This window comes from Myxine glutinosa, chromosome 5, assembly GCF_964187855.1.
Source record: "Myxine glutinosa chromosome 5, kmMyxGlut1.1, whole genome shotgun sequence".
In the NCBI taxonomy this organism is placed as follows: domain Eukaryota; kingdom Metazoa; phylum Chordata; class Myxini; order Myxiniformes; family Myxinidae; genus Myxine; species Myxine glutinosa.
In genome coordinates this window covers 69737889-69753780 of record NC_136265.1, presented here as the reverse complement: position 1 = coordinate 69753780, position 15892 = coordinate 69737889, and the positions used below count along the sequence as shown (strand labels likewise).

The 15892-nt window shown below is 42.0% G+C and overlaps 1 protein-coding gene across 1 annotated transcript in view; it reads right to left on the bottom strand.

Moving 5' to 3' along the window:
- Positions 1-1437: 1437 nt before the first annotated feature.
- The window catches only part of LOC137428543 (uncharacterized), a 36035-nt gene continuing 21580 nt past the window's right edge, over positions 1438-15892 (bottom strand). The window contains exons 4-5 of the mRNA XM_068118453.2: positions 13025-14620; positions 1438-2268 (exon numbers count right to left, since the gene is read on the bottom strand). Coding sequence (XP_067974554.2) covers positions 2150-2268; positions 13025-14620 — 1715 coding nt within the window. The 3' untranslated portion in view covers positions 1438-2149. The remainder of the gene's footprint in view (positions 2269-13024; positions 14621-15892) is intronic.

The following is a 15892-nucleotide window of genomic DNA, read 5'->3' as shown; positions in this document are numbered from 1 at the left end:
ATTTCGTTACAAATAATCGGGTTTTGTTTAATTCCAATCCGCAGATTCGCCACATCGAGGATTTTGTTGCAAATATTCGGGTTTTGTTTAAATCCAATCCGCAGATTCGCTTGAACTTGAACCTCTTAAACCACTCTTTCGCCTCCCTCATCCCACCCCCACACCTTCTCCTCCCTCCTTTCGCCTCCTCATCCCACCCCCACACCTCCTCCTCCCTCATCCCACACCTCCCCTTCCCCACACCTCCTCCTCCCTCCTTTCGCCTCCCTCATCCCACCCCCACACCTCCCCTCCCTCCTTTCGCCTCCTTCACCCAATCCTCACACCTCCTCCTCCCTCCTTTCGCCTCCCTCATCCCACCCCCACACCTTCCCTTCACACCTCTCTTCCTCCGAACCCCACAACCCCTCCCCTTCCCACCTATTCCACCCTTTCCCCTCCTCTCCCACCCACCTCTCCCAACCTTCGCCTCCCACCTCTCCCACCCTTGCCCTCCCACCTCTCCCACCCTTGCCCTCCCACCTCTCCCACCCTTGCCCTCCCACCTCTCCCACCCTTGCCCTCTCACCTCCCACCCTTGCCCTCTCACCTATTCCACCCATTCCCCTCCCACCTCTTCCACCCTTTCCCCTCCCTCATCTCCCATCCTCCCCCTTCCCACCTATTCCACCCTTTCCCCTCCCCCTCCCACCTTTCTCCTCCCACACCTTTTTATCTCCTTGTTACATTTCCCTGTCCCATTTCCTTTTCTCTCCCTACTTCCAAATTTTCTTTGTGGACATAGATTATGTGGCAAGAACAGAATAATGAACTAAAATAATCATCTAATTGTCATCTTTGATTCTGGGAACGTTTGATAAAGTGCAATCTTCTCAACCTCTCTCTCTTTTTTCCATTCACATTTGTTATCTTTTCTAATTACCTCCGCCCCAAAGGTGGATGGAGGTTATGTTTTCACCCCTGTCTGTCCATTTGTTTGTTAACAAGATATCTCAAAAGGTTGTGGGCGGATTAGGAAGAAATTTGGCAGAGATGTAGCGTAAGTGACAAGGACGAAATGTTTAGATTTTGGTGAAGATCCGGATCCGGCTACTATAATTTTTCAGTGATTCTTCACCATTGGGAGATAGGTCCAACCAGGCGGAGGTGTGCTCTCTACTGAGTGCCGTTCTAGTTCTCTATACACAACTCTCTTGGTAAACCACACCAATAACAAGCGAAGAGTGCGCAGAACAGAATAAATTAATAGGTTTTGTCTTTATTTATTTTTTTCAGGTTCTGCTCATCTTGGTTAGTGGCATCGTGTTAAGGTCCTGAGGCCTTGAGGCACCAATGCGAATGCACCAGTTACCCCGAGGAAAATATTTTCGGACAATCATATGTCCTGTCTGTCATTATACAGGTGAAGCCAACATATTATGACACGAGGCAGAAGCTGAATTAATAAACAATATTTATTAATCCCTACTGTCTACCTTTAAAATACCTAAACTAATTAATACTGATGAAAAGAAACATTCAATGATTAAAATCACCCAGATTATAAAACACACATTTCGCAGATTTGTATGCAGTCATGCATCAACTCAAACTTTCATGATCGGCAACTTATCTCCGGTAACCAGTTTTTAATACATGAGACTTCAGCGGGTTACAGATGGCCGTGGTCTGCGCTTCACATGATCAAACGATCTTGTTCAGCTGGGTTGTACAGGTTGAAGTCTGACCATGCCAGTCGTGTTGCAAGTCCTCAGTGAGCTTGGTCTCACGGAAGCAAGCATACGAATCATGTGTCCACAGACCAAGCTGAGTATACCGTTAATGAAGCCAATGCATACTGGCTGATGAAGAATGAGGAGAGAGAAGTGAGGAGGAAGGAATGAAGAATGAGGAGTGAGGAGGGAAATCAGGCCGTGTCCTGGATGCCGTCTCTGCGACTAGAGAGGAGTTTCTTGGGTGGATGTCGTTTCCGCAACCCCAGCAAGGCAGCATTCGTTGAGTACCCACAGTACCCACCAGTAGGTAAGACAACCAGCCTCTGCAGGAATGCAGCTGGATCCTGAACTAGGGCGTGGAGTGTGGACTCAGTTGTGGTCCGCATGCAGCACTCATGTCCCTTTTCACTGGATGCTCGTTTGAATATGCAGTCTCAGGATGAACTGCACACAACAGCCGAACCCTCTCTCAGCAACCTGCGGCTCTTATGCCCCCGGCAATGGCGAGTTGTCCGTCTGGTGTTACGTCTTCCTCTCTCCTTCTCCTGCTTTCCTGAATACGAAGAAAGCTCTCGTAACGTTTTATGTTTCAAACAAGGTCGACAAAAAGGTCTGGCGTCTAAATGTCTGCATTCTGTTGTCTCGCAGAATGAGTTTCTTGTGAGCAGAACTCAAACCTTAATCTCAACACAGCTCTGTCTGCACTAAGAGCTCGGACCTAATCCCCCACCTTTTTCCCATATCAGAACATAGTTTCAGCCAGAAAGCCAAGAGGCTGTGACCTTGACATCCCCCATAAGAGCCCATCCCAACTAGACTGCCTTTTGACACACTGGGATATACAAAACAATGAACATTCATTTTAAAAACCACCTTTTACCACAGTACAATTAACCGAACTTGTGCCTGCTTCACTTAAATACACATTTTCATTTAAAAAGGTATATTATTCCGTAACATCCTCCCCCCCCTGAAAAAAAAAAAACGTTCGACCCAAAGCTAGAATGTTTTTACCTGTTACATCAAGTCTAAACAGCGACATATTCCACAGTTATAAATAATATTTAGAATTACAAAAAAATACACCCAATAGCTTATCCTTCTTACTACTTCCCAACTGCCAATAAGAACAATTCCAGCATCAATCAGATATTGACGAAGTATTTGCAATCATTTTATCTTTGCCATTGTGATGTATTTAATTCCCCACTTGAATTTTTGTAAAGACAAGCTCCATCTTATCGAGCTCTCATTTTCTTTTCCTAATTTTACGAAGAAAACTTAAGAGATTGTGATCTGTGAAAACAATTACTGGAATCATCATACTAAAATACACAATTTGGTGTCTGTCTGTCTGTCTGACGTTTTTTGCCCGTGATACATTCGGTCGTTACTTATCCAATCACAACCAAACTTGACTGAGAGACGAAGGGTCACATGATGGAGGTTATAGCGATTTAACTTACCCACCTCCGCCCACCCCAAGGGAGTTTTCCCCGCCAATGGGGTTGCATGTTGAGGTGTATATCTGTGTTAGATTGCTTTATTGTGGCGTTTTCCAAAAGCCGCTTATGATAACAAAAGTAACAACCACTCTGAATATAAAAGCATAATAATATTGTTATTACACAACAATATTAATACTAATAATATCCCCCGCTTCTTCCTTCCTGAAGGGGTTTTTCATCCTTGAACAAACGTGTTAACGTGTATAAACATCTTATCGTGTCGTCTTCGTGGGAGCAGCCCTACCAGAAGTAAAAAAAATCTTAACCACAAACACGTATGATTACCTTTTGAAACAATCGCTAATGCTGTTTAACATGAAACTGAAAGGAAGGAAACCCAGGGTTGTTCAGTTAACCAGATTTACACTAGCTAGCGCTTACCAAGTCAGTCATTTCTTATCAACGGTTTTGAATGGTGCTTGCTCGAATGCTTAAGCAACTTGGCGAGCACCCTACAAGAAACTTGGCAAATGAACACACACCCCAGATGTTCTTGAGGCCCGACCCTAGAGATCTACTGAAATATATATACCCTAGATAGTGGGGCAACTTAGCATAACAATTGTGCATTTTGTGAGGAAAGCACCAAATTTGGCACACTAGTAGACTATCATATTATGAAAAGATCTGGATATTGGGCCACCTCAGATTCAGAGATTTGATTTTTGCAAGATTTCGATTCGATTGGGATCGAACAGAGCACCTTCTTCATCTTCTGTACAGTGAAGTTGCCAGCCCTGAATTCTCTGGCTACATCTGGGTGCTTCATTGGGAGTGCAACCATGTCCCTCAGGTGAACAGGGACCCACCTGGCATAGTGTGTGTGGTCTAAGGCATGGCACAATGGGACCAGTTCCGTCAGGGCATCAAGGTACATCGTGAATGAAGCCTGCCGCAGAGAACGCACGTCGACCAGTAACAACATCTCTAGTTCCAACATAGTTGCCCAGTACTGAAAGTTGGGAATGTCTTCTCCTCTCTGGTGACACCAGTCTTCGAACTCAGGCAGGTCTTCTGCATCATCAGTATATGTCATACAGTGGCGTTCATACGCACGGTGTTGCAGGATGTGCAGTGCCGCTGCAGTGATTTGATGAGCTCTTCTTGTGCGGGTGACGTGGGCAGCTCGCAGGAAGGAGTCGGCCGTCCCTGGCGTTGCAATCTCAGCTTGCAAATCTGCAAAATCTGCAAATCTTGCAAAAATCAAATCTCTGAATCTGAGATGGCCCAATACCCAGATCTTTTCATAATATGATAGTCTAGTAGTGTGCCAAATTTGGTGCTTTCCTCACAAAATGCACAATTGTTATGCTATATTTAGCTTAGCTGCTGGACTAAGAGAGGAATGTCCCTTCCTGCCACTCCCATAGGGAGCGGGTGTGCTTGTAGTAATTAAACCCACACTCACACTGTTGTATACCTCACACTGTTGTTGTATACCCCACAAGTATACCTCACACTGTTGTAAAGCTCACAAAAGAGCAAGGGTCTCTTTTTCGATTGTTGAATAGTTCTTCTGGTGTTTGTTAAACTTTTTCAAGTAGTAGCACACAGGGTGATATCATTAACTTCCTGTAGTTGAATACCTACAGCTACCACATCACTAGCCTCGACCGTCAATTAGAAGTTTTTCTGAAATTTTTTGCAGCATGAACTGGAGAACTCTTAAGTGTGTTTTTAAGTTTGTCAAATGCCTCCTGCCATTTGTCATCCCACACAAAATACCCAGAAATCTCATGAGTTCTTGTTTACCTTTGGGTGCTATCAAATTGCTTCCACTATTCTTTTTACTGCTGACCCTGACTCTGACCCACAACATCACCCAAAAATACAACCTGTGCTTCAGCAAATTCAGATTTTTCTACATTGACGGTCAGTTTGTCATCAGTCAGTACCCCTTCAGTAAGTCAAATTTAGGCCAACAAGAGTAAAGAACTTCACTAGTTTTCCTTGACAATGTTTGGGTCCGCAATTTTCTGAAGAGGTACCTACCGCCTCTGGGAACCTTGTCGACGCACATACAATTGTCCTCATGTAGTGATTACCTGCCTTAGTCTTTGGTAAGGGACCTACACAATCAATGATAACCCGACCGAAAGGTTCATCAAAGGCACAATGGGTTTTAAATAGTGCCGAAAGAATTTTTGGTTTCCCTCGCTCCTGGCTTTAATTTAATCAATTTTAATAATTTCGTTTCCCGACCATCAAGCATGCGTTACAGGATTTTCAAAACTTCGCAACATGTCTTTTACAAACCTGGCTAAAATAAATGTGTCAAAATTTTGTCCCATGTTTTATACACCCCTAGGTGACCTGTCAACGGTATCTCGTGCGTTACACTTCAGATCTCATTCCATTGCAATTTTGGAATCCCAATTTGATAATGCCCTTCACTCATCATTGGCTGATACATTAAGTGGTCTCTACTTCCTCATTAATAAAGTAGCAAACTGGACCTTGCCTGCCTCCTCCTCCTGGAGATCGTTATTAGTTAGCACCCGTAGCTCAGCATCCTTCATTTGCTCTTATATAAGACTTTCTTGTGAGACCCCACTTTTCTGATTGGCTATCAGATTTCCCTTTGGTCCATGAATATGACCACCCCTAGTTCCACTAGCATCATCAGTGCCCTGCTCCATAAACATTCTTTCCAAAGTATACACAGGTTCTAAGTCCACATTGTTGTGTTAGTCACTCTTTTTCTTTCAGTGCGTTTTCTTGACTTAGGACCGCGTTTTCTTGACTTAGAACGTGTCACTACAAAAGAGTTTATGGAGTCACGAAGTGTGGAATAACTTGATGAGTTAAAGAAATATGGGCTTGTGGAGTTGGCTATGTATTGGGACATAGATGTTAGACTAAGTCTAATGAAAACAGAAATCCTGGCATTTGGTGTTGAAAACGATCTAGGTTTGTTTATTTGTTTGTCTGTGAGCAGGATATCTCAAAATGTTGTGAACTGATTCGGACAAAATTTGTTGGAGAGGTTCGGTGTTTGACAAGGATGAAATGATTTCACTTTGGTGAAGATCCAGATCCGGATAGGAGAAGTTTTAAAGTGATTCTTCACCATCGAGAGACGGGGGCAAAAATGATATATGGTACAGCATTTTTCAAAAAGGTGTGGATGGATTATGACAAAACTTGGTGGATGAATTGGGTAGATGACAACAACAAGCCAATTCGATTTTGGTTAAGGTCTGGATGCAGATCCGGCCTATCAGTGGGATGTAACATGTAAACTGTGCAGCTTGGTATGCGCTCTACAGAGTGCCACCATAGTTTGTAACTTGCAAAATCGAAGATTCGCAAGTATATTTGTTGGTTTGGTTTGTCGTTCTGTCTGTTTGTATGTCAATCACCTAAAGGTCACATTTTTATTCCGATCTTCACAAAACGTAACCATCTGATCTGATAGAGGTAGTGACAAGCTGGAATCCTCTTGTTTTGAGGTCAATAGGTCAAAAGGTCAGGTCATGTACGGGAGCATGCGCCAGAGCAGCGCGTCGCCGCATCCACTTTCCGACAGTACTCCAAGGGCCTCCGTCTGTCCATCCCCAGGCTAATGCCTGGCCCATCCCTATCTCCTTGAGATACCGATCAACCTGCTGCAACCACGAGACATACGGTCGGCCCGTTGGCCTCCTCCACTCACGAGGCTCCCTTGCTGAGAGTATCTGATGAGCTGCATCAGCATCTGGAAAACGAGCCACATGTCCATACAGCCGCAGGTGACACTCACGGACCATACAGGAAACAAATGTCATCTGAGTCTCTCTCAGCAACTGCTCGTTGAACACAAAGTCCAACCAGAGATAGCCAAGAATTATCCAAAGAGACTTGGTTTCGAAGGAGTTAAGTCTCATTCTCTGGCCCTTGGTGAGGGTCGAAGTCTCGCAGCCGTAGAGCAAGACTGGAAGCACCAATGACTTAAAGACTCTGACTTTCGTCCTCCTGCATAGATACCGACAGCCCCACACCCCATAATCCAGTGAATCCATGACTCCCCTGGTCCGACCCAGACATCTATCAACCTCTGGCTCACAACATGCGGATACATGAATAACACTGCCAAGGTAAGTGAATCTCTTCGTGACCTCAACATCTTCGCCACAAACAGGCACAGACAAGACAGCAACATCCAATATGTCATTGAAAGCCTGGATCTTGGTTTTGACCCAAAAGGTCAAGGTCATATAAATCGTCAATTTAAATCCGATTCACATGATATCTATTAAATATACAGTGCTCTCCATAAGTATCGGAACGGTGGTCAAAATTGTTATTATTGCGATATACTCAAGAAATTTGAAATGGAGATCAAAAGATTAATATGAGGCAAAAGTACAGGTATGTACAAACAAAAGTATGAGCTTTTATTTATTGGTATTTCTATGCATACACTATATGTTTAACCATTGTAGAACAATAGCACTTTATTTTGTATACTTAGTCGAGGCTCTCTTATAAGTGCTAACACATAGAATCTATAATAATGGGAGAGGGAGACAAGAGGGGGAGAGAGAGAGGGAAGTACAGCAACAGTAGAAAATAGGGACATCGGGAGATCTGTGGAAGGGAGATGGCTGTGGCGGAGTACACGGGATAAACAAGATGGACACTTTTTATTATCAGTCCAACCATTTTAGGTCAGCATACGTATTGGAACAAATGTCTGACAGCTGTTTCTTGATGCATTGATCGTTTACACATAAAAGAGCTGTGAATGCCGAGTATTGGTTTTAGGCTTTTTTTGCCTTGCGAGTCTGCCTTTGCATTCAGAAGGCATAAACCAACATGAAGACAAGAGAATTGTCTATGAAAGAAAAGCAAGCAATTTGGAAGCTGAAAGAACAGAATAATTCAATTAGACCCATAGCACAAAAATTGGGTATAGCAAATACAACAATATGGAATATCTTGAAAAAGAAAGAAACCCCAAGTGCACTTAGCAATAGACAATGGCCAGATCCGCCAAGGAAAACAACTTTTTTTTTTATGTTGAAGGCTCCAGTCACGGACTATATAGTCCTCATCGAGGCCAGGCCTCAAATAAAAGCGAAGAAAAGTGAATGATGAAAAAAAAGTGTATGATGTTTGTTTGCGAGAAAGAGAGATTGAAGCTAGCCCCGGTAGCTGTAGTTTGAGTGAGGCAGAAAGTAAGACCAGCAATCCTGACACGGAGAGTGTAAGATGGTTCCAGGCACCACTTTAACGCTCCTAAGTCAGAACGGTAGTACTACTCTGGGCGGTTGCTGTCTACAACTGACGAACTAAAAAAAAAAAAACGGTTCAACCAGATGGGCGTTTTTCTGGAGACACCATCTCCTTACTGGATGGCCGTTGGCTCCCGAAGGGTGCTCATCCTCCCTTTAACGGGTATTGTTTTTAGTTCTGGCAGGGTGTCACACTGTCACAGTCACCCTCCACACTGGCAAGCCAGTGAGGGCAGTTGGGTAGTCGCCGACTACCCGTCCATGCGGCAGGTAGCACTGGGTTACATGTTACTAGTGGCAGTCGAGATTGACCTGAGAGGTGTTGTCATCAGACCTGAGACCTGAGAGGTGAAAAATCATCAGAGGTGTGAAGAAAAACCCTAAAACAACTGTCAGTGACATCACCACATCACCAACAACCTTCAGTGTTGCCGGAGTGAAAGTATAACAATCTCCTGTTCGCAGAAATCTTCGACAGCAGAATTGCAAAGGCTATTCGCAAGATGCAAAGCTCACATAAGCACCAAAATAGAAAGGCCAGATTAGAATTTGCCAAAAAGTAGAGTCGAGCCAGTGAGTTCTGGAACAAAGTTTTATGGACAGATGAGACCCAAGATAAACCTTTACCAAAGTAATGGAAAGGCAAAAGTGTGGAGAAAGGAAGGAACTCCAAGGGCTAACTGAAGTGAAGCTAACTCCAAGGGCCTCTCACTCACTCACCGCAGGCAGGTTGGTGGTCTTTCCGTCTTCTACCGACTCCTCTCTGGCCTTGCCCCCCCAGCTCTCTCTGGGCTCTGTCCTGCAAATATTCCTACCGGTCGCACAAGATCTGCCTGCAACCCTCTTATGGTCAAACTGCCAAAATCAAGACTCTCTGCTCACCTTCTCTCCTTCATTCCTCTTTTCTCCCGCCTCTGGAACAAACTCCCTCACTCTCTTCAATCCCACTCCACCCTCCAGGTCTTTAAAACAGCTGTTCACCACCATCTCTTATCTTCCCCCATCCAAAACATTGATCTTTTCTACCCCGGCTAATTTCACCCCAATTCCACTTTTTTGAAATACCAACTTCTGTCCTGGAAGTCCTTGGTGTCCTTGTTTTTTATACTTCTCCCTCCCCCCCCCCCACCCCCCCCTTCCCACACCTCCTCCCCCCCCAAGCCCTCTCCCTTCCACACATCTCCCTGCTCTCAAATGTTGTGTTTGTGTGCTTCCTTCTCTCCCCATCTTGTTTTCCGCTCCCTCTTTTTATATATTTTGTTTGTCCGGTTGATTTGTTTGTGAAGTAAATGTTAGCTCTTTCACGAGCCTCGATTCAGTATACAAAAAAAACAAAAAAAAAACACATGATTCAAAGCATACTACCTCATCTGTGAAGCAAGCATGGTGGAGATTGTGTCATGGCTTGGGCATGCATGGCTGCCTCTGGAACTGGGTCACTCATCTTTATTGATGATATAACTAATGATGGCAGCAGCAGAATGAATTCCGAAGTATACAGAAGCATTTTCTCTGCCTATGTAAAACAAAATTCCTCCAAACTCATTGGGCGGCACTTCACCATGCAGCAAGACAATGACCCAAAACACACTGCCAATGCAACCAAGAAGTTCATCAGGGAATAAAGTGAAAGGTTCTAGACTGGCCAAGTCAATCTCCTGATGTCAATCCAATGGAGCAGGCATTTCACTTGCGGAAGAGAAGACTAAAAGTCAGAAACCCCCAAAACAAACAACAACTGAAAATGACTGCAGTAAAGGCTTGACAAAGCATCTAAAAGGGAGATACCAAGAGTTTGGTGATGTCAATGGGTCACAGGCTCGATGCAGTTATTGCATGCAATGCAAGCGATATGCAACCAAATACTAACTATTATACAACTTTAACTTACTTTATTTTAATATGTTCCAATACATATGCTTACCTAAAATGAGGAGACTGACCATAAGAAATGCTGTTGTTCTGCAATGGTAAAACATATATGCATAGAAATACCAAGAAATAAAAGATGACCTTCTGTACTCTTCCCTCATATTCATCTTGTTATTTAAAATCCAAATTTATTGAGCAAGAATAACAAGCTTGACTTCACTGTTTCAATAATCATGGAGGGCACTGTATATAAAACTAAAAAACATTGGTGGACGGGTGAACCCTTGTCGAGCTAAGTCTTGGTCGACCAATGGGAGTATGTCTATGAATTACGTAGTTTCAACATGAGTTAGACGGTGAGTACGTCTTTGAATTACTTATTATTGGACCATGATTTTGTCTATTAATTACGCCTAGAAATTATGGATGAAGGAACATACCTTTTGGACATGTAGACATTTGAAGCCCTTACACTTGATGGACCCCTTAGACAATGAAAGACCTTTACACCATTGAGACCACTTAGACCCCTTGACCCTAAGACCCACTTTGGAAACTTTAGACAAATTTAGATTCCTTAGACCTTTTAAAACCTAAACACCCTATTAGACCTTCTGCTTGAAGGCCTTCTACACTTCAGGGTCACAAGACAAAATCAAAAGGCTCCCCAGTGGTAACCACCTCTGTACCAAACTAAGAGGGTGAAAAATATAATTTATTGTTACTTTTCTTTTTTTTCAGGTTCTGCTTATCTTGGTTGGTGTTGACAGCAAAGCAAAAAGTTCCACGTGGCACAGAAAAAGTCCCATGTGGCAAAGGGAAAAGCCCCACGGGCAAAGGGAAAAGTCCCACGTGGCAAAGGGAAAAGTCCCAAGTGGCAAAGAGAAAAGTCCCACGTGGCAAAGAGAAAAGTCCCACGGGCAAAGGGAAAAGTCCCAAGAGGCAAAGAGAAAAGTCCTACGTGGCAAAGGGAAAAGTCCCACGTGGCAAAGAGAAAAGTCCCACGTGACAAAGAGAAAAGTCCCACGTGGCGAATGGAAAAGTCCCACGTGGCGAATGGAAAAGTCCCACGTGGCAAATGGAAAAGTCCCACGTGGCGAATGGAAAAGTCCCACATGGCGAATGGAAAAGTCCCACGTGGCAAATGGAAAAGTCCCACATGGCAAATGGAAAAGTCCCACGTGGCAAATGGAAAAGTCCCACGTGGCAAATGGAAAAGTCCCACGTGGCAAATGGAAAGGTCCCACGTGGCAAATGGAAAATTTCCCACGTGGCAAAGGGAAAAGTCCTACGTGGCAAAGACAAAAGTCCCATGTGGCAAAGAGAAAGGTCCCACGTGGCAAAGAGAAAAGTCCAAAGTGGCAGAGGGAAATTGCTGTCCAAGACAACAATTATGCCCGCCCCCATTACAATCAAATGGATTTTTTTTTTCGTGATTTTATTATTACCAAACCTCAGGAATTTTTCACGATATCAGTTCGATCTTACATGGTCTATTTGTACGTATGTGCCATATATGTGTATAAAACCTGGTCAAAATTGGTAAGAGGTCAAGGTCAATGCCATCCTAAACATGCAAAATACCTATTAGGCCACAATTACAAAATGTATCGACCAAATTTGTGGTGGACAACATTCAATAATGTAAAATACTTGACAGGTCAAATTTTCGAAATAACCAAAATCTTGTTTCCATGGCAACTATTGTTTATTTGGATTTCACAAGTATCGTGCTATGCACGACATCTTTCTTGAGTTGGTCATAGTGAAGAAGCCTATTGATTTTGAGGTCAAAAGGTCAAAATAGGCCAAGGGTCAACCTTGTCAAATTTCTAAAATCCTTAATTTTCATCTGATTGAATTGAAATTTAAAGAGGATTGGCATATCAGATCACCGAATTAAACTACTAATTATATTTGAGGTCAACATTGGCATAAGCCAAATTTCTAAAATTGTCGATTTTCATCCGATTGACTTGAAGTTTGAAGAGCATTTGCATATCACCACATAATTCAACCACCAATTATTTTTTAAGTCAACATAGGCCAAAAGGTCAACATAGGCCAAATTTCTAATATCCTCAATTTTCATCTGATTGACTTGAAATTTGAAGAGGATTTGCATATCAGGTCACTGATAACTGATAACAACCACACATTTTAAAGGTCAAATTTGTTTTCGGGATTTCACAAGTAGCATGCTCTGCACAACGTATTTCTGATTTGTTTTTTTTGGTTTTTTTCTTATCTGTAAGAGGGATATCTCACACCATTGTTGACACATTCAGACAACATTTGGTGGAGAGGTTGGGTGAGTGATAAGGAAGAGTTGATTAGATTTTGGAGAAGATCTAAGTTTTTTTTTTTTAATTCTCAAAGCAATTCTTCACCATTGAGAGACGGGGCCAAAAACGTTATTTCAAAAAGTTGTAGATGGATTATGACAAAACTTGGTAGATGATTTGCTTTGGTGAAAATAACAAGCTGTTCAAAATTTGGTTCAGGTCCGGATGCAGATCCGGCCTTTCAGTGGGATACAAAACATAAACTGTTCAGCCTGGCGGAGGTATGCGCTATACCGAGTGTCGTTCTCGTTTACTGTTGCTTTCATTGTGTTTAGTTTTGTTCATCCAAATTGATCATTACAACGGCAGGTTTTGGAATAGCCGCTCCCAGGTCTGCAATTACAACCCTTATACCCTTTCCTTCTCACCTGTATGAACTTTTTCATGTCTTTTCATTGATGAGGAACTTGCAAAATCCATGGCACACACAGAACACTGGTATTGCTTCTTGACTGTATGTATTCTTTGATGAGCTTTCAAAGATGATACGGTGAAATATGCCTTTCTGCAAATAGAACACTTGTGGGGCTTCTCTCCACTGTGTAATTTTTTATGTTTATGTAAAGTTGATGAACAGGTAAACGCATTGCCACACACAGAACACTTGTAAGGCTTCTCACCGGTGTGAATTCTTCCATGGCTTTTCATTGATGAGGATGTTGGAAAATCCTTACCGCAAACTGAGCACTTGTATGGTCTTTTTCCACTGTGTATTTTTTTATGTTGATATAAATGTGAGGAATGCCCAAAAACCTTGCCACAAACAAAACACTTGTAGGGCTTCTCTCCTGTATGTATTCTTTGATGGTTCTTCAATGTTTGCGAGAGACTAAAGGCCTTAGGACACACAGAACATTTGTAGGGCCTCTCTCCTGTATGTATTCTTTGATGCTGATGTAAATGTGTTGAATCAACAAATTCCTTGCTGCAAACAGAACAACTGTAGGGCTTCTCGCCCGTATGAATGATTTGATGTCTTCTCAATGATGAAGAAATTGCAAAATCCTTGCTGCAAAGAGAACATTTGTACGGCTTTTCTCCACTGTGTATTTTTTCATGTAGTTTTAAAGATGATAACACAGTAAATGATTTGTTGCACATAGAACACTTGTGTGGCTGTTCTCCTGTATGAGTTCGTTGGTGAATCTTTAAGGAAACTAATCTAGCAAAGGCTTTAAAGCACACAGAGCACTTATAGGGTTTCTCTCCTGTGTGTATTCGTTCATGCTCTCTTGATGTTGTCCTGTAAGTGAATGCCTTATAACACACAGAACACTTGTAGGGCTTCTCTCCTGTGTGTATTCTTTTATGGTGGTTGAAATGTGTCAATTGACCAAAAGTCTTATGACACACGGAACACTTGTATGGCTTTTCCCCTGTGTGTATTATTTGATGAACATGTAAATGTGATGATTGAATAAAGGCTTTATGACATACAGAGCACTTGTATGGCTTCTCTCTTGTATGTGTTCTTTGGTGAACGTGTAAGTTTGACGAGCGAGCAAACGCTTTGCAACAAAAAGAACACTTGAAAGGCTTCTCACCGGAATGGATTCTTTCATGTGTTTGCAACTCTGAGATAAAACCAAAAGCCTTGTTGCACACGGGGCACTTGTAAGGCTTCTTGCCTGCATGCATGCTTTGATGTTCATCAAAATTTTTCGATTGAACAAAGGCTTTTGGACACAAGGAACACTTGTAGGGCTTCTCTATGTGTACTTTTTGATGAAGATTTAAAGCTGATAATACGGTAAATGATTTGTCGCACACAGAACATTTGTGTGGTCTCTCATTTCCTTGGATATTCTTGAGGGTCTCTGTACAACTTTTACAAAAACGGTTGTAAGACACGATGCTAAATTTGTCACTTTCTTCACAAATGGTCTGAGTCGTGTGTGTGTTGAAAACTTCCAGGTCGAACAACTGCGAACAGTTGGAACATGAAACCAGTTTCATTTGTTTCTCTGCAAAGACACGTCACAAAAAGCATGTGGGAAAAAATTCAAATAACCTTTGAAGTATATAGCATAGTTGACAACTATTTCAAACAAATTAGATTTGAACAAACAAAATTTAGCTGTTGAATTTAGCTTGAATAAAATAAAAGTATTAGCATTATTTCTTATCGAGCGATGAGGGAGTAGAAAGGATGATTGATGAAGATAAATACAATTACGAGAAAGCATCGGAAAATGCAAAGCCCGTCCGCATCCGTTTATATTCAGATGTCTTCTTTTTCTTCTGTATGCTGAAAATAACGAAAACATAAAAAAATATATACAAAATTAAAATTGATGATTTTATGCAGCCTTGACCTTTGAGCTTTATAACCCAAAAAATAATCAGCTTCTAGCTTTTCATTGGGAAACCAATTCTGTGACCCAATATACAAATTCTTTAAAATTCCGGGACTAAAATTGACAATTTTATGCAACCTTGACCTTTGACCTTTTGATTGAAAAAAATAAATAATCGACTCCTACCTTTTGATTAGAGAACCAATTCAGTGACCCAATTGTGCAAGTTCTTTAAATTTCAGGTCAATTGGATGAAAATGTATGATTTTATGTGATGCTGACCTTTGACCTTTTGACCAAATTATTAACATGCCATCTCCATATTCTCATAATAATGCTTTGTTGAAAATTTGATGACAAAACTCAAATGTTAAATTAAAATTTCAGGTGAATTGGATGAAAATTCATGATTTTAGGTGATGCATGATAAATTGGATAAACCTGGATGAAAATTCATGATTTTAGGTGATTCATGAAAAACCTTTTGACAAAATTTTTAATTTGCCTTCTCCATTTTATCATAATAAAGCTTTGTCGAAAATTTGATGACAATAGCTCAAATGGTAAAAAGGTTACAGTTCAGACACACACACACACACACACACACACACACACACACACACACACACACACACACACACACACACACACACACACACACACACACACACACACACACACACACACACACACACACACACACACACACACACACACACACACACACACACACACACACACACACACACACGTTATTGCAAAACCCCATCTCCTGTGCAGGTGACGAGCTAACAAGAAGAATGTCTCCCTCTGGCGTAGTAGCTATCCATAACCGTTTGGTTCCTCTCATTTACGTGATGTAGTAGGTTATTTTAAGTAGGTTTTTTTTTAAAGTAGGTTCTTTTTTGATTTATCCAAATCTTGGGGTGAAGGTATGTC